The 19,658-nt window shown below is 42.5% G+C and overlaps 2 protein-coding genes across 5 annotated transcripts in view; one reads left to right on the top strand and one right to left on the bottom strand.

Annotated features, from left to right (window-relative positions):
- The window catches only part of SPO11 (SPO11 initiator of meiotic double strand breaks), a 41,614-nt gene extending 26,430 nt beyond the window's left edge, over positions 1 to 15,184 (bottom strand). For all 3 annotated transcript variants that reach the window (XM_057406334.1, XM_057406336.1, XM_057406337.1), the window contains exon 1: positions 14,979 to 15,184. The gene's annotated coding sequence lies outside the window, so the exon portion shown is untranslated. The remainder of the gene's footprint in view (positions 1 to 14,978) is intronic.
- Positions 15,185 to 15,347: 163 nt separating this feature from the next.
- BMP7 (bone morphogenetic protein 7) overlaps positions 15,348 to 19,658 on the top strand; it is a 44,863-nt gene continuing 40,552 nt past the window's right edge. For both annotated transcript variants that reach the window (XM_057406333.1, XM_057406332.1), the window contains exon 1: positions 15,348 to 15,858. In XM_057406333.1, coding sequence (XP_057262316.1) covers positions 15,348 to 15,858 — 511 coding nt within the window. The remainder of the gene's footprint in view (positions 15,859 to 19,658) is intronic.

Below are 19,658 nucleotides of genomic sequence, written 5' to 3'. Positions count from 1 at the left end.
GGACTAGGGAAGAAAAAAAAAGGGGGGGTGGGGGGGAGTAAAAAAAAGAGAGAAATGAGGTTCACAGGAAAATGGGAAAAAGCAAAACCAAAACCACATAGGAGCCTGAACCAAGGAGAAGGGAACACAGTGCCCAGGATGTTTGCAGGATGATATCTGGGGCAGAGAGTAAGAGCAGGAAAACAGGGTGGGAACAAACACACAGGAAGAAGAATGGAATGACACAAACAGGTGACAATTCCAGGCAAGACCCTCTTGTCTTGTTTTGGATGATACAGGTGTCAAGATTTGGACGGAATTTTGGCCATCTGAACTTGGCTGGAAGCTACACATTCCCTCTGTTCCTTTTGTCCCCCATACCTGTCAGCTCTGCAATCAAATGAGAAAAAAAAATAAATCAGTGTTTAAATTCCTTAACATTTGGGCGTACACAGGCAGGTTTTACCTCCCTTATACTCCCTGCAGTCCCACTGATATTTCAGCCCGTGGGAATCTGAGATCATAGTTTGGCCCCAAGGCAATTCAATGTATAGAAGTACATTAAGGAGATATATCATCTTTTCTCACCACTGGAGGGAACTTTTTTTTGCCCTAGCTTGAAAAAGAACTTGGGTGTGATTAAGATAAAATAGATTATGGAGAATTTGATATAGGTGTGAATGCCTCCAGATATTTAATCAATGGGGAAGCAGTGGAACAGGTTTGGGCAGCCTACAGGTTGATGACCTGTTCTGATAAAACCTGGCTGGACTATAGAAGTCATTCAATATCCATCCTTGCTGCAGTTTCTCATGGCCAGTTAGCTACATGGAGTACAGATTCCCGATTTTATTAGAGTTTAACTTGTCACCCTCACACAGGTTATTGCATTAGAATACAAGAAAGTAATCTGAAAGGAACATTAACGTTTTACGTATCATAAAAACCCCGAAACCATTATATACATCCAGATTGGGATGGAGAGGAGGAAACTGTAGGAAATATTGGCTAGGAGTCCTACTATATGCATCGACATGAAATCTTGGCTGCCCACTGTATGAGCTAAAATGTTGGATAGTAACAGAGCTCTAGAGAAGATTGAACCCTGGGGCTTACTGCTAGGCAATGATGGATTTAATTAGCAGGGTGTGTCTAGAGGGAATGAGGATTCTTCTCAGGACATGCCTACACTTGAAACTGTGAGGGTTTTGTGCATCTCTGTTAAATGGTTTGAAAAAACTATTGTAAGATCAATGCACACACACCTTCTCAAAATACCGTCCTGCCCTTAAGATACTCTTATTTTCAATCACTGCAGTTGTTCATGCAACAACAGCATACTCTTTATGAGCTTAATTTCTCATCTTTATATTTCTTTACGAGTTTAATTTCCCATCTGTTCAAACTGCTTTCATGTTTTCTGCTATTTCCCACATGTTCGGTACTGAATCATTTCACACCTTTCCAAACAGCATAAAAACCTGGCAGATTAGTACGCAACTGAGACAAAACTGCACAGTGAAAATGCTAATGCTATGGTTTTGCCTATGATCAGCAGACTACATTAAATAGCACATTTCCATTTATGCAACAGAAGGGTTTGTTAGTCAATAAATCCATGCAATCTCAGAGGAAAGAATTAATCTTACATAATTGGAGTTTTGTTTCAGGAAATTAATTTATACTAGGAGATTCAGTTTCTTAATTGAAAAGATTTAGTGTGTTTGTGTTCCACTTAGCAGTTTTATTTGTTCTTTAATTTGCAGGAGTCCATACTAGGAAATAATTTAACAGAAATGCCAAGAGGAAAGGGATGTGCATACCAGGTTTGTGTGTTGACAAGAAACAGGGTCTCCTGAGCTATGCTACTAGTCGTGACTCTTAAAGACCTCAGAAAATCTCTGAACATTTACGTGTTAGTTGCCCTGTCTGTCAAATGGAAATTGAGCACTTGGTTATCTCACATAACTGCTGTTAGTGTTGGTATCCATAGAACGTGCAGTTGGTAAGTGCACTACTAGTATTACGAATATAACAAAATCAAAGAAAGCAGGATAAGATTTCATGGATGGGAAACACTGCCTTAACAAGAGTCTTTTTCAAATGTCTTTCTCTTCTGACAAAAGATGAGGAAATTACTGGTAAATGCATTAAATTGTATTGGGGGGGGGGGAACCTGCCATCTTTATATTCTGCCAAGAGAAGAAAACCAGCATTGAGCTGTACTATGTACAAAAATGTTTGTGTAGTGAGAGTGATCCTGTATCAAGCTTGTGTCCCAGTGTGGGAATTCCATTCACAAAAGAACTGCAGGGATTGTTCTGTCAAGAGCATCTAAGCCCACAGACCCTCCAGCCTTTCCCAGGAACTCTTGCTGCTTACCTTTACTCTTTCTGGCTGTAAAGCCTGAAAATTGTTCACAGAAGAGCAACAGGATCAGACTTCCCCTCTCACATTTTGTTGCAGAAAAAGAAGAGAGTTTGATCCAGTTCTCTAAAAAACACTTCAGACTGAATTAGACCACAAACAAATCCATATTACACACAAAATATACGCTCACAAACACCATCTTCCTAGCTCCTGGAATTGTTTAAAGCTGCTATCTGCAACCAAATATAGCCAAATATCTTTAAGACCTCATACAAATGATACTGAAACTATCATTTCCTTGACTTAAAAAAGTTTTCCACACGTCTGATTTCAGCTTCCACTGAAAACTGCTGTGGGGAACCACCACCCATGGACGCACAGGCCTATACACATGCACATATTTCATCCACCCCACCACTACCAGTTCCAGGTCATGCTGATTAACACTTTTCACATAAACAAACTTCTTATTTCAAATGTTAATGCCTGCTTAGTGCAAGGTGAAAGTCTATCCAAGACAGAATCCTTTAAGAGTGTTAATTAAACAGAACAATAATAATCCACTGGTGATTTATAGCAGGTGGATTACTAGACCATAGTGGTTGGTCCGATAGGCATTTATTGCCTACTTAACCATGTAAGTATAACAAAAAAAAAAAAATCATTCTGGTACAAAAGGTGATGAATGTTTCTGCTAAAACAGTCCATTAAGATGATTCATTAACATTACAAAGAGGTCTGCAGCCTGTGTGCCACTTGGAGCCTTTAAGAGTCTGGGAAAGCGAGAGGCATTACCATAGGAAATGCTTTATGCTAAATGTGTGCTGATAGAATCTAAGGTCCACTTTCTGCAGATAACATCACTTTTTACATTTTGCACTACAAGGTCTAAGGATGCTTTGTACTTCTCAGTTCCCCAGCTAGAGAATGTATCTTCCTACCGGAGAAGCGCGGGAGAAGTAATAAAAGTCACAGTGCTCTGGCATACATTGGAGTCCCTCATGCTTCCCTTTGAACTGATGTTACTGGAATGCTGAACCGCTGGTTACACCACTGCAGGATGACATGGGAGTCATGAGTTATAGTCACAACAGCTACGACTTTATTAAATGCACACCAAATAAAGCTAGTATAATGATCTTTTCAGGTCAAATAACAGCAGATTCCTGCTGTGTAACAGCAAGGCAGTATACCAGCTATATCTAATACATGGAATTCTATAAGGGTTAAATCAGCGTGTAAATGTATTTGAAATTCCAAAATTAAGACTTCAGTATTTTCCTAACACATTATTGCCTGAAAAGTGGAACTAATGAAGTATGCTTTTTTTTTATGGATTTATGTTGCGTCTTACACCTTCCTATTGGAATAAGCCTGGCTGTCCTCTGCCATTTCACTCTGCAGTGCCTCCAGCCCCCTGCATCCTTCCAGCCTCTTGTCTCCCCCCAAGAACAAGCAGTATCTTATTCTCTGGGGAGTACCACAGCATGCCTTGGCATCTTTCCCCCAGCCATCCCTTGACTTTTTTGATTTGGCAGCTAAAGACAGCAGTGCTTTCACCAGAGAATATCAGAGAAATGTGCAAATCAGTTGAATGCCTTGCTGTTGTCAAGCACAAAGACCTGCTGAATTCTCCCTTCTTCCTCAATGGAAGAATTAATGAGGATTCCTTCTCCTACTTGGGTGCTAATGCTTGCAAAACAGGTAAGGACATAGTATCTCCAAGACATCTGTGTAACCTGCAACAAATGTGTCTGCAGATTGGAAACTGGGTCAGACAAATAATAAGATTGTGTAAGTAGTTTCCCCAGGGAACCAGACTAAGAGGTGTGATAGGATCTCCACTGACCAGAAGTCAGGAGGATCTTGTTTATATATTTCATCTAAAGTAGAGCATCACCCAGTGCTTCCCAAATTACAGGAAGTGTGTGCAGCACCTGTTCAGACTACCTGTGTTAGCTCAAAACAAGCTAGACCAGGTGCTAGGAGCAGAACAAGAAACTTGCACCAGAGCTAATAAATTCTGCATCTCAGTAGGTGAATTAGCCCAGCTAGACCAAATCCTGGGCTGGAGATTACTCAGATAGCATTGCTGTCTCTGCATGGCATTCATTTCCACTTCTAGACACTTCAACTGCTCAGAAATGAATGTCGAAAGTGAAACATCGCAGATACAGAATCTGTACAAGGAAAGGGAGCTGAGAGGCACATGTGACGTCAAACATAACTACCCCCAGAATTGTTCAATATCATTCAGCTGCCTGGGGAACTGGGCAAGCCACATACAACATCTGATGCATAATATATTTCCTTTCTATTTTTCTAGGAAAATAAGGCATTGACTGCATACATAATCTATAACAATGCTTTATTACAAGGCATGCTGAACTGGACTGACTTCACCTACAGTAATGGGATAACTGTTTTCAAGTAGGGCCATTAACCCAGTAATCAACTTTCCAATAACCAGTTGCAGAAATGGTAAACATCTTTAAAATTAAGTATGCTGATGAATGAATCGAGAGTGCTGAGGCATAGAGATAATGTGCTGTTGAAACACATGTGCTCCACCTCTACATATGCCTTTAGATTTCCCTAAAACACTTGGAAGTCTCAGTTCTTAGTCAATAATGCCTGAGGGTGCACAACATTTGGAAGTGTGTTTGTGGTAGGATCAGGCCTGGGTGTAAGACAGACAGCAGGGAGGAAGGAATACAAAATAGTGGGAGGTTGGCAGGAACACAGGCTAAACCAGAAAGAGAAGCTGAACATGTGTGTCCAGTGGAGCTTGATGACATTCAGAATGGGACTGGGAACTAGGATGAAAGGCTTAGACTGACAGATCCATGGTTGGTTTACAAGTGCTTTTTGGCATCAGAAAACACCAACTTGCAAAACTAATATTTTTTTTTAAAGTATTATATTGATTTCCATGGCAATAGAATTAGGCAGGTTAAGGTACTTCCATGAGAAAAATCTCTTCAGAACGAGAACGGAGCAGAAATGTGAATGTTACTTCATTCACTCCCAAAGAAGGAAAACTCCCCAGATCTATGTAAGTACCTTACCAAAACGCAGCAGAATATCTGCCTATTCTCTATACAGATAGTTCCCTTTGTTTAAAAAGCCAAAAGTCCCTTGGCCTAAGAGAGATGGAGCGATGGAACACCCTGGTGACCAAGTCGCACCTCTGACAGACAGGACTCCAAGAGAGCATTTTTTAAACTCACTTCAGAACCCAAATTTGAGTCTGACAAAAATAATGTTGAAAACATTATGTCTGCTCCAAATCCCATAAAGCATTACTTGGATATGGCCCAAGTAAATACCCCAGCCACTGGATGTTGGTTATTTTGGGATGTCTCATTCTTTCTATTCAAGTTTTGTTTTTTAAATCATTCTGTGACAAATCTAAAACAAATGCCAAAACCCCTAATTTTTTTTTTTTAATATACAAGATTATTTTTTTTTCCGTTTCTGGACAAGTCTCATTCTTGTCAATTCATTTCTTCTAACTTGATCCAAGCTGCTGGCCTTCAGGGGAGCGGAGACTTTCAGTTCTTGCATAGGGAAAATTTATTTGATTTGTGCATTCTATATTGTCCTATGTCACAGATGTTTAAAGCGTGACATAAAGTGTGCTTCACAAGCATTTGGGGCCCATAAACTGCTTTGACAAGGATTCAAGAAGATAAATAAGACAAATTGCTCTGATATGACATAAAGAACTGGCTGCTGCCAATGTCTGTGAATCAGAAAGTTTTCAAGATCTCTCTCTGCTTTATACCAATATACCCGTGTCCTACTGTTGTTAGCATAGGTTGAAAGCTTGCAGTACGCTTTTATTTGCACTGGGATAAATAACTACTAACGTTAGTAAAATCTAAGAGAATCGCAAGATTGGTTGAAAGACAGGAAGAAGAATAGTTTGGCTTAGGAGATTCATGTTTAACCAGAATCATCACTTCAAAAAGAAAGCAATTTTACATCAGTCAAAGTCAATATAAAGTTTATGTCATTACTTCTTCCTCTTCTTTATACTAATGGAATCACATGAAAACTAGGAAAAAATTACCCTCCTTGACACTGTTGTTCTTCATGGTTAACAGTTATCACGTCTAATAAGACCCGTAAACATGACAGTATCTAGTCAAAACATTAAATAAAATCTGGTTTATACAGCATTAAACACAGAAATCCATTTGCTTGCTTATCCTGACAGATTAATTCCCATAAAAGTCTGTAGATAAATTCAGAAAAGAAAGTGTTTTTTCAACTTATCCACCTGGACTTCTCAAACAGACTCTCTGAGGCAGCAAATTTTAGTCTGATGCAGTGAGTTGGGTTTGTTGTTTTTTTTTCACCTGCCAGAAATTTTCAGTGAAAAAAATCCTCAAAGGTGGATTTTTGAGGAAAGATGTGACAAAATTAATACTGTGCCTTCCTGCTACCACGTTACACACTTACCATATTTAATCCTGAAAACTGGAGCTACAGAACTCTGTGCAATGCTTACAGGCATACAAATCAGAAAAATAAAATCACATCAGTGGAGAACATTGGCACGTGCTTATGGACCTCGATTAAGCTGCCCTGAAAAGGCGTTTTCAGGAAAGGCCAGGTCAAGTCTCAGCTGCTCCTTCTCCAAACCTTCCTTTAACAGAAGCATTTTCTCCATCCCTAGCACAACACCACAGCTTGCAGCAAAGAGACTAATTCAGCTCTGCATTTTATTAGCTCCCTTGATGTCCAAACTGCTCTTCCATACATACCAAATATAGTAAACAGTAAATGCTCAGCTTTTTGTTCTTGCCTCAAGGCTTAGAAACAACTTGCAAATCCTCTCAATTCATTTTACGTCCCCATTCCTTCCATTAGACTTGCTAACAGTACCTTCTACAAAGATTCTTTTGTTTCTACTGGAAGTCTCTTAAAGATTTGACATTTCTCTTTCTCAGTATCCTGTCACAGGGCACTAGACCCTCATCCTGCACTTACCCAAATCCTTCCTTTTACCAAGACACACTGATACCTTCCACAAAGGCAGGCTGCAGACACTATCCGTAATCAAGAAACAAAAGCCCAAAGCTGTGAGCTGCTGAGCACTTCCCAGAAATGGCAAAGTGCCCTCAGACCCCCACTGCATCTTGTGAAGGTGTTTTGAATCTTGTGGCTGTTACTTTTGTCCATGATTCAGCCTTCACTCAGAATATGTGTTCCTGTCTTAATGGACGTTCTCTCTTCTTCCATGATCTCTTCTATCTGCTTCCAAATGAAACAGCAGTCCATGGTTTAAGTCAGAAATACCTCTAGTAAATCAGATGCTAGAACACAAACTGCAGCTTCTTTCAGAAGAAACTGGCATTTCTATTTGCAAAGTCAGTGTAATTGCCAAATCATCCAAATTACGGACTTCTGCCGCCTGACCTATTGTCATTTCCCTGTTACATACAATGAAGATGCTCTGGAAATAAGTTTTTGTTAAAGTGGAAGGTCTGTAGTGCTATTCTTCTTATGTACTCAGGACACAGAAATAGGGACAGAAATAATCAGGAAGTGATTCATAATCTCCATAGCTCTTAACTGCATGAGGACACTGTCTACACTACACATATCTGTACTGAGTGTCCTACATCTGGAAGAAAAAGAGCTTGGTCCTTAGTGGTTTCAGTTTGTCACTGTATCTCCAATTTCTCTAGAAATTAAACAACCGAAACCTTTCCCTTGCTTGTGACAAACACACATGTCCTGGTTTCATGACAACACGTTATTCATAAAGATGATTTTTAACCCCCAAAACAAATGTGAGGATCTTACTGTAACGTAAAAACCTGAACTTCTTTGGACTTTACATTTTTATTTTCATATGAGCTTAACAGATAACAACTAATCTCCTCAAACAAATTTAAGCTTTTATATGGGACTCATAAGAGTCTATTTTATAGCCCCTTGATTTAAGTAAACAAACAAACAAACTGCTTCCTTCTGCTCTTTTCCCGGCAATCCAAATATTTAGAACTCTTTATAGGATGTTAATTGTGGAAATTCATGCTTTTAAATTATTCTTTTTGGGTGCCTTGAACAACAAAAACAGATTCGCTCTTGTGGTCAGACCACCAAAGCGGAGCAAAGTGCGGTAACTCTGAGAGTTTCTGCCCCATGTTCTGCTCTGCTTGTCCTTTTGAAAGGGGTCTCAATGAGGAGCCTTGTTGAGACCTCCACTGGTGCCACTGTTTATAGAGGGGGTCATTAGGAACAGTTTAGTCAGAACAAAAGGGGTTTTGTTTCTATTGTCCCACTAGCAGTTTGACAATGCCTTAACTGAAAAATTATCTTAATAGTCTAACAGTATATATTTGCCTATGGGGCTCAGACAACTGCAGAAAAGGCTTTGGATGAATGCTGAAAAGATGCACTTTACAAAGCAAACTCAGTGCAAGCTCAGCACTATTTAGGAAGCAAAAGATTTCCAACTGAAAACTTAGAAGTCCCAGTCTCAGAAAGATAAACTCTGACAGGGCTGCACTTATGACTAAAGGATCCTCCACTAAAAGAGCAGCAGGAATACCAACCACTCCATATGCTATCACGGGAGAGTGCCAGGTTAGACCCCTGGCTGGTATAAATAAGCATACCTCCAGCTACCCATACGGTGCTATGCCAATTTACACCAGCAGAGGAAACAGTCCCTTCACATTATTTTAAAATCCTCCAGCACAAACCTCTGATTAAGGATTTTCTGCTGCTAAAGCTCTAGGAGATTGCTTGTAATGTGGCAAACCTCCTCCCTCGGTCAGACCGGGAGCTGGGATGTTCCTCAAACCATGGAGAACTGCGGCCAAACCATGCTACTCTGTGCAACTTGGGAAGGGATTTTTGTGGCCAGGGCTTTAGAGAATCAAATGAGTCTCCAACTTCCATCTTATTTCAGACTGGTTCAGAAACGCTGCTATAAATCACTGCAGATATAAAGAAAGTTATTTTAGAGGCAGAACCAGAGACCGAAAATGCACATTGTATCTCTGCAGCCCCACGCAGCTCGACACTGGCAGCTCAGAACTTCCAATTTGAGTGGCTCTATTATGTATTCAAAATAAACTCTGTTAAAAGAATTGTTCCTATGGAAAGGAAATATAAATAAAAAGTAGAAGCTTGAGACCATATTAAGATAATGTTGGACCATATTCTGCTTCCTGCTCATTTAAATGCACAAGATAAGCCTCAAAAGCAGAGAAACTGCAGGGTGCAGCTGTTGTATATAATCCTGCTTCCAACAGACCTGTAAAACTCCGTCTCCAAAGATCTCTTTGCTCCAGCAACATAAGTTTTATGATTCAGGGGCATGGTACATATGGTTTAGCATACACACCCCAATTTTCCATGCAACCTCCCCTGTTAGGATTACTAATACTTGTGGCATGAGTAGTTTGTACAGCAGCTGTGCAAGGGTTATGCAAGCATTTATGTACACATTGGAATAAAGGCTCAAAATAATGGTTCTTTTGAGGTATTACTCTGCACCTGCCTGGAGAGAAAAAGTAAAGCCATCCAAATTTGTCCCATTGCATTTTATAGGTCAGAATCAGTTATTGTTGTTCCCTTTGAAAATAATAAAATAGGTTTTATATGCTTTTTGTACATGGCTGAATGTAAAAATACCAAACATCTCTACCTTTAGTGAATGCCAACAGCGGAAAACTAAAAAATACTCTGCAATACGTAAATATATATTAATAAGAAGAATACTGTATGTCTGATGATGGACTACATAAGTAAAGATGATTGTATATTATAAGAAAACTTTACAACTAAGAGGACTTTCAGAGGCACATTTCCAAGACGCTGCAGCACAACTTTGATCTGCTCTCAACAGTAACATGTAAACGTATTCTCAGTGCAGTTTTTCCACAAATAGAAGCCTAAGATTTCAGATATTCAGATTACAATGGTACCAATGAAGTAAATGCTTGGGTTTGTGCCACAAGCTTCAACCAAATCGAGTGTGCACAGAATAATTTAATAGCACAAAATTAAATTCAGTTTTGTTTGGGCTGCTCTGGCAATGTATGGACCTAAAAGTGGTCCCACATCAACCAGTATTCATGTGCATGTATCTGTGCTACAGAAATATATTACTTACATAAAGGCATTATTAATATATAGCAGAGTATGCACACATACACATGCTCCTACCAACACACAATTACATACAAACACACATGTATAAAATATAACACAGGTCTATATTCAAGCCACATATAGATTTGTAATTAATATAATACTACAAATGCTTCAATGATATGAACTCATTTCTAACGTTCTCTGGAGTAAACAGTAATAAGGAATCCCCACAGAGATCCAGTTTTATAAAAGGGCAAGGGGTTGGAACTGGATGATCTTTAAGTCTCTTCCAACCAAAACCGTTCCATGATTCTATGAAAGTGAAGTCCTTTGACATGCTGAGCAGTGAAGAACTGAACTTTATTCACCTTACTCAGCTGACAGACATTAGGTTCAGCACGGCAGTCCCGTCTCATAAACCCAAAGATCATTTTCTATTTCAGTTATCACTAGCATCTCCAGGTGCTTTCAAACCCCAAACCACAGATTTCATTTCTGACTCTCCTCTGACCGGTAGCAATGAGAATCAATACTTAATTTTTATAATATAATCAGTATAGTCCAAACCAGCACAGTTCAATCCAGATCTGTTCAAGTTCCTGGATTAGAGCTAATGGCTTACCCATAATGCGATTACTTTCACATTCATGAATATGTTCTCATTAATAATACTGAGGAGATGAATAGAAACTTTTGATAAAAATGATCCAATATAGCACAGTTAAACATGTCAGCTAATTACACAGTCTTATACAAATAATAATGCTATTATTTCTGTTATATAAGGGCTTTGCATGCACAGGGCCCAGAGGAACAGTTCAAAATTCCCCAAACACATGCTATTTTAGTGGGAATATTTGGAAGAAGAAAAAGGTTTGCCATAATTTAGGACTCGCACTTTGGTCAAGACAAATGAGAGAAGATGCAAAACAGAATGGAAAAGAAATATGGTTAAAGTTAAAAAGAGGACATCAAAGTAGGAAGGCGAGGAGCTTGAAACTGACTCAGCAGAAAAGAGGAAAAAATGCTTTGTGTCTGATTTTCAGGAAGTCATGAAAGGAGCTTTTGAGCAGAACCCACACTTTCTAGTGTCCATCTGATAAAATTGAATGCAAATGACCAAATTCTGCCACTGGCATGTGCTTACCATGGGTCCATGATGATGACAGCAGCACATCCAAATTCATCAAGCACAAACCTGCACATTTTTGTCCATTTCATGTTTTCAAATCAGACACTTTATCTCCTAAATATGTGCTTCCAACTACACTGACTTCCACCCAAACAAACACAGTGGCAGGAATTGGAACAAAAAATCAGGTAAGAGCATACACACAAAACTCAGAGATCAAAAAGTTGACTCAGTTGGTCATGTGGCTTGCATAGAACCTCAGAAATATTGGGAGTTTGTTTTTTATATAAGTTATCTGAAGCAGCAAGTGCCAGCAAACAGGGATTACTTCATCACAAGCATTTAGTTTTCCTTTGCAAGAAGGAGAGGACAGGCAAGAGAGGCAGAGATGAGTAAGAGGAAAAACTGGTTTCTTAATTGATCCAGGAAGGAGGAGGAAAAAGACAATGACATGAAGGTGCCAATATTTCAGCAACCTGAGTGGAACTGATCCTACAGGAAGCAGGACGGGGTTTACACAGCAGGCAAGAAAGGGAAAGACACTGTCCATGAGAAAGGCAATCCAGTTTGTACCTTTTCTGTTTGAAAGGTAACCAAAACTGAAACCCAGAGGACTGAACCACTGCAGTTTGAGCTGCACTATCCTTTACTGTACACAGCAGAATAAAGGCTGCTCTTTGTTGTGTCCCAAAGCAAGCTGGAGTCAAGAGCTGAACACCTCACATTCAAAAAAAACCACATTCTTTTTTAACAGCTTCCCTACCTTATCACACACTCATTAAGCATTTTTCTTGGGCTGTTTACACACAAGTGGTACCCCACTGCAAACTACCATATACTTATTTAATGCTGTACCTGGTGGAACAGCATCAGAAAAAGCTGCTATAAAAGAATAAACTCTTGCAACTATTCCTGTGAAAGCACAGGATACAGTTGTAGCATTGCTCCCTCTTTAAGAGAACATATCCTGTGATAAATAAGGATGTATCTAAACTCGGATGTACCCAAACTTGGATGTATCCAACCCCAGACCACTTAAACAGACAAACCAAGAAAGAAACACATTCAAACATCACTTTTTCAAGAAATCTGTCAAATCAAGAGGTTTTAAGGTTTTCTTTTCATCTGGTGCTTCTCCAACAACACATAAAATCATAGAATCACATACAGCTTCAACAGCAGTTACCAAAGGTGTTAACAAGTCAGGATCCACACCTCCCAAACTATCTTTTCTTTCTCTCAAAGACTGATGTCATTCCAAAGCACGACACTGAAATTCAGTCAGTTTTCAAATGTGAGCTACAAGCTATTCAGGTGTAGGTAATTCAGGCTGCAGACACCCACTCTTCAGTCCATTCTTCCTTACACGTTTTCAATCTCACTGTCCATGCCCTGCTGCTGCTTGAGGAAGTACCAGCACTCAAAACTGGGGAAAAACAAACTGCCTCCGAGGAGCAAAGAACAAAGTGAAATCACCTTATCTGCCACTGAAAGGGAGAGCGGAGGGATACTGAATCATCTGCCTGCCCTTGCACCACCAGTTCAAGCCGACCCAAGGCAGCCCAGCCCAGACACCCTCTCCTTGCCCCCAGCTGCACATTCCTGTGGCCTCCCTAGTTCCAGCGCAGTGTAGTCAGTCAGAACGAGGCACTGACCCAGCAGCAAATTAATTCAGCAAAACCAAATTCATAAATGGTTAAAAAAAACAGACTACTTTTAAAAGTCATGTTCCTGACCTGTGTGTGGCTGCAAGCGTTAGCACCGGCCTTGGGGAGGGGTGAGGCTGAACAGCTGAAGGTCCAGGCTAGGGTGGGATGAGAGGAAAACATCTCTCTCAGGAGGAGCCTGGCTTTAGATCAGCTTAAATTGATCTAGAAACCACACCTTTGGCAGGAGAGAAATTTAGGCAAATACTTGTCCCGGTAAGAGCAAGTTAATGCTGCTCCTCAGGAAGCACAAAAGGTGCTGGAGTTTGATCTTAACTGGGCATCCACAGTGCAACTGCTCAGGTCCCGTGTTTTCCTTGGTGGGGAGCAAGGGGAAGGCAACTACAGGGCTGGCATCTGAGCACCCCCTTTAGCACCAGTGAGTTTAGCAAGTGTTCTCATGTTACCCAAGGTGGATGTGGTTTCACAACCTCTCTTCCCCCCACCACTCTCCCCGAGCTTGAGACATTTCTAATCATGTGTTTGGACTGAGCTAGGAGTTTAATGCTGGTTCTACTACTATTTCAATAGCTCTGTGAGTCACTTTGATGTCATGCCTCAGTTTCCCTGTTATTAAGAGGTGCACATGCATGCATGCAAACACAGTAAAAGCGTGTTTCCCATGCAGCTTTCCTGACTAGTTATCTGCTGCTCACACAAGGATTTTAAGCAAAAAGAGCTAAAAGAAGTGCTGAATATCAGTTTCCAGCACAGATGCAGGATCTGGTGCTGAACTGTACTGGATATTGCTGGTCTGAGAACATCAGATGAACATCTAACCAAAAAAACAATGCTGGCCTCCTTTATCCCCTGCCCCTCTTCTTCCTCCTTTGCCTAAGGAACGACTCTTAATGCCAGCATAAACTTAGTGTATGTATATGTAGTTTCTGAAATTACCTCAGGCTGAATTCAGTGACCCAGATAAATGCTTCCATCCTGCTTTCCCCTTGCTTTCCAAGTAAGATTTGGGAAGCAGTAGTCTACATTTGTTATCTGAGGTTATTACTGTTATTTACTGTTGCAGTAGACATCTACTTGGACTAATCAGGACTGGGGCTCCATTAATGTGCATGGTACACTCACTGAGTTAAGTTGCTGCCTTAAAGAGTTGACAGTATTCACAAAGGTGTGTACCAGACAGCAGGAGGAAGGGGGGAGGCAAGAGAGCAGGACAATGTGATGGCAACAACCAGCCGCGTGCACGGGCTGATGGTTCCAATCCCAGTAAAAGTTGCTGGTTTTGTAACTCTTCTGTAGTAACCCCCCCCCGCCCCCCGCATTTTTCGTGCATTCACTCGCTTTGCTGCCGGCTGGAAAAAGTGACCCGGGGCTCTGCGCGCACGGACATACGTGCCTACTTGCGTTCATGTATCAGCATCACAGCCTAAATAATTCAGTGCTGCTGGTTTTGTCCGGGGCAGTCTCTCCCCATCTACACTTATTCAAAATAAGGTGGAAGTGGAGGAAAGCAGCCTGCCTGCTCGTGCAGACTGAGGGCAGACTCGCATCTCGCCACCCTCTGGGAATTTGGGCCCCTTCCTTATACATAAACCACCCTCCCTCCTGGGGTGTCTTCTCCTTAATTACGTTCGCGTTAATTTAAGCACTTGGGACCGGCTCAGCCTCTCCCCCAAGCCGGAGCAGCCTCCGCAAACATCCTGCAAAGCAACCTGATCAGATGTTCCTCCTCTAGGCAGTTACACGGATTTTCTCTCCCAAGCGGTTTGGAGCGGGCGAGCGAGAGCGCTTGGGTTTTCCAGCCTGCTCCTCCCACCAGAGACAACCTCCCGCTGCCTCTCCGCCGAGCAGCACTGCTCACACGGCTCCGCCGCGGCTTGCGGGACGCGGGCACAGCGCACCGCTCCCGCTGCCGCCGCCGCTGGGGGAAGCGCTTCGGGCCGCCGCCGCTCCGTCCATGGGCCGGGGCCGTTAGGCAGCCCCCGCCGCCGGGCCATGCGCGGGCTGCGCCGCCTCCGCGGGGGCTGCCGGCCGCCGCAGTGAGCGCGGGGCCGCGCCGTCCGTCCGCGCCCGCTCCGCGCATGCTGGTGGGGCGCGTCCCGCGGCGGGGCAGCCCCGCGCCCCCCGCGCCGCCCCTCCACAGCCGCCGCCGAGCCGCGATGCCGGCGGCGGGGCGCGGGCAGCCCGCCTCCTGGCTGCTGGTGCTGGGCGCCGCCGCGCCCGCCCTCTGGCTGCGCTGCGTCCTCGCCGACTTCACGGTGGACAACGAGGTGCACTCCAGCTTCATCCACCGGCGGCTGCGCGGCCCCGAGCGCCGCGAGATGCAGCGGGAGATCCTCTCCATCCTCGGCCTGCCGCACCGGCCGCGGCCCCACCTCCACGGCAAGCACAACTCGGCCCCCATGTTCATGCTGGACCTTTACAATGCCATGTCCGTGGAGGAGGGGGCTGCGGGGGCCGCCGCTGAGGAGGGCGAGGGATTCTCTTACCCCTACAAGCCCATCTTCAGCACCCAGGGGCCGCCCCTGGCCAGCCTGCAGGACAGCAACTTCCTCACTGAGGCCGACATGGTCATGAGCTTCGTCAACTTGGGTGAGTGCCTGCCCGCTGGACACCGGCTGACGAGTGGGGAACCACGCTATGGGAGGCTGGAGCAGGGCCCTGGCCACCAAGGGGAAGGAAGGGGCTGGTGGCCCTGGCAGGGAGCTCTTACCGCATTGGGTTGGATGGGTGGCAGCCCACTTGGGCAAGGAAGGGCAGGTAGCGGCCCTTGGAGGCGTTAGTTAAACGGCACCAGCGTGAAGAGGGCTCCGGCTCCCCATCACAGCATTTGGACAGCCACAAGCTCTCCATCCCACACACCACCACACTTAAGTTTGTTGTCTTCTTCCTTTTATAGTTTCTTGCCGCACCTCAGAAATTGGATTTGCAGGTAGGAGTTGAGCAGGTCTGTCCTGCATCCCGTACAGCCGGGGAGGCCATGATACCCAGGCAGGACTGTGGGTCCCAGCATGGCACCCATCTGGGATGCACGGTCACCAGGGCTGCCTAGATGGATAGTTCCCTGCAGCATCCCAGCACCATGTTCCTTTGGCCGAAGGGGCTGAGCTGCTTGCACATGTTTTCCTAATTGCTTGAGAGGGGTTCCACAGTAAATCCTTATTTACTCCTGCAGCTTTTTCTGTTGACCCCAGCTTATGCAGCTAACTTGCCTCTTTTCACAAGCACATGTGGATGGGTTTATGCAAATGATACCAAAGTTGGCATGCTTTGTACGCAGCTCGCTAGGCCTTTTTAATTGGATGCCACGGCCCAATCTGATTTCCATTTTCTTGCTGTAGATTGCACACCCATGTGGACTGACTTGGCTGGATTTGAGTAAAACATTGTCAGGATGAGCATTCTATTTTAAATACATAATTATAGACCTGGTTCACTCTAGCAATTTTTAGACCTCCTCATGTGCAGCTCTGAAACCACCACGTGTACAGATTGGGTGCCTGCAAGTTCAAGAGAGAATCTGAATAGTATTTCCAAAACAAGATCAACTCAATCTTTGTTCCAAACAAAGGGGCATGTAAAGAGCAAGAGGAGCCCATCTCTGGCATACAACCCACTAGGGATCATCCCCATTGCCAGTAAATCCATTAACACCTTTATGGATGTCCCTGTTCTGGACGCTTCCACTGTCCGGAACTACAGAGGCAACAAAGATTAAATCACCACCTAAATCACCACCTCTCTAATCCCAGCACTTTAACTAACTTGAAAAGACCAGTAGCTGTAAAGGCTCTGTGACACACGTTAATAATTGTTAGACACGGTAGCCATCCCGGCACAATTCTTGCATGATAGGGAGACACAGGACGCTGTGGGAGATCTCTAGTTTGCATGAGCTGCACCTCCTTATTAACGACCATCAGCTTCACCGTGGGAAGCTCTGAATTACATCTGGCCTGGGGGCTGTTGTGCTCCTTGAGAGCCTGGTGCTTTCCTTTTGGAATTACAGTGTTTGTCTAATCGCTGCTAGATACTTAAGCTGATCAGCAATGATACATTTAAAATCAAATATTTGAGCAGCCAAAAGCACCAATGGAAGTCAAATATTTGACTTTAGAGATAAGAGTGATCTTGCTAACATTGTTCTCTGTGGTTCTTGGGTCCTACACCATGTACAGCCAGAGTGCAGGGAGAGTCCCAAACAGAAGACAAAGGCTCTTGAAATAATGATAGCGAAATTCACACTTCTCTTTCTGTTTTGATATAGAGGAGAGAACCTTTATGAAACATGTAAGTATCTAACTGAAGGGAGTTTAGCCGTGGGGAGGAAGCTCTGCTCCACGGATGTAGTTATTTACTGCACAACTTGCATCAGTGAAACAGCAGCACTCCTGTCCCATGCGCCCTCTGTAACGAAAAGTCACCTTTGCAGCCCGTGGAGGTTTTATAGGAGTGGAATCGATCCATGAACTGTAAAATAAAAATTATGTTTTGGATGTGTCTGTTTCAAAGTGAGAACATTTTACAGAGCAGGTTTTACCTGTCTAAGCTCTACGTAATCAATAATCGACATCCCAATGCGATGTGATGACTGTAGTGGATATATTCATTCATTTCGACCTGCTGGGTTTTGTAGTCAGCTTAGAAATTCAAAAGTGTTCTTTATGTAAAATATCATGTTATCGAATTCCTGTCAGCATGGTCAATGAGTAGTAAGAGCACAGGCAAAATCCAGCAGTTTTAAGGAGGACAGGTGGAATTATTACCAGGAAGGCACATTTTGGAGGTTTATCTGTACTGTTTTGTTCCCTTGTCAGCCGTGCATGCCAGGACGAGTTTAAAAAGGACACAGATCTATAATAGCTTTCTTCATCACTATGCACACCTTTCATCCCATTATAGTCATCGGTCTTTCATCTTTATAGGACAAAGACAGGCTTGTTTATGTACGTTCTAATGAATTAGACCAGCCACTCACTCCCGTATATAGTCAAATACAACACCTGCTTTGATATATACAGTTTTCTATGACATTCAGGGAGAATTAGAAGATCTGTTGCAGAACTGATATTTTTTTGGAGACTTTCTACAATGATCCCTTTTAAAGCAGAGCTGAATTCCTAAATGTAGACTGTACTAAACTGTGTCCTACTTTTGTAAGAGATACTCTGTGAGCATTGCATTTCACAGGTAGGCTTTTATTACTATACTAGAGCCGTCACAATGAGGAAGTGTCGCAGCATAATAAAGCTTCATCTTAGAGTGGAGGAAGTAAAAGTGAGTAAAGAAATGATACTTTTAAATTTCCATAAACAAAACATGTTAATTCCAGGCTTTCAAATGCTAATCTACAAACCCACTTCTTTTTTTTCTTTTTTGGCTTTATTCATACTCTTTGTCTATTGATTTTCTAGGAGAATATGAATAATAAGGTTTACACTGCAAGATTTACTGGGTTATGTAGTAAAAAGTCCCCAACACGCCCCCCCCCCCCCCCCCCCAGTGATTCCTATTGAGATGCTGTGTATACTTGTTCCAGAGAATTTATACTGGGTATTGGTAGGGAGGAACCAGAATACAGGTGCTCCGTTTCAGGGCTGTGTTGCATGGAGCTTTGTACTAAGCATGTAATGTTACTGTAAATTCTCGACAATTAATTAGATTTAGATTTATAACCAGTTAATTTGCAGGCTGCATTTTGTCTTAGCTTACACCTGTGCTAAGATGGTTGGGGAATGGATTTGTGTCAAGAATGAAGTTACATGTACATTAAAAGAGAATGTAGCCACAGTTGTCTAAGTTAGTCAGTTAATTACTGGCTAATTTGATAAAATTTATCGCTGTAATTTCAGTATTTGGAATTTCCTTCCAGATCCTGTCCAAAGCACAGTTTACAAATGGATCCATTTTAGGAACTGAAAAAACGCAATGCATTTTTTGCACAAGTTGAAATTCAAGTTTATAAACTGCAGCTAAGGAGTAAACATCCTCTAGATTTCTTAGAGGCTCTCTTCTAAAAATAATTGAGTTGTTCTTATGTGGGTAATCTTGCCTTGGTAAACAGACTTGCTGAGGATGTTTTTTAAGAGAGTCGGCACAAGTGATATGCAATTTGTTAATTTGTCTCGTGGTTGATTATAAAATGAACAACATTGTTTAATCCTGGCAAAAAAATAAGGGGGGGGGGGGAATTAGTCATTCTTGGAGCACATGAAAGTGGCTTTTGTTAATGTAAATCAAGAAACTGAAGAGCCCCCAAGTTTCCTTTTATTTCATACCATCTGGCTATCCTTTTTGTTGACAAGTGTTTGGCATAGAGAACCATCTCTTTGCCCTTTAATAACAGCCTTTAACACTGTAGGGTATTAGAAAAAGATTCTATAACAGTTAAA

This window comes from Pezoporus wallicus, unplaced genomic scaffold, assembly GCF_028554395.1.
Source record: "Pezoporus wallicus isolate ANWC-B61680 ecotype Strahan unplaced genomic scaffold, APGP_CSIRO_Pwel_v1 contig_6783, whole genome shotgun sequence".
NCBI lineage: Eukaryota > Metazoa > Chordata > Aves > Psittaciformes > Psittacidae > Pezoporus > Pezoporus wallicus.
The sequence above is the reverse complement of the archived record's forward strand: the minus strand, read 5'-3'. Positions and strand labels throughout refer to the sequence as shown.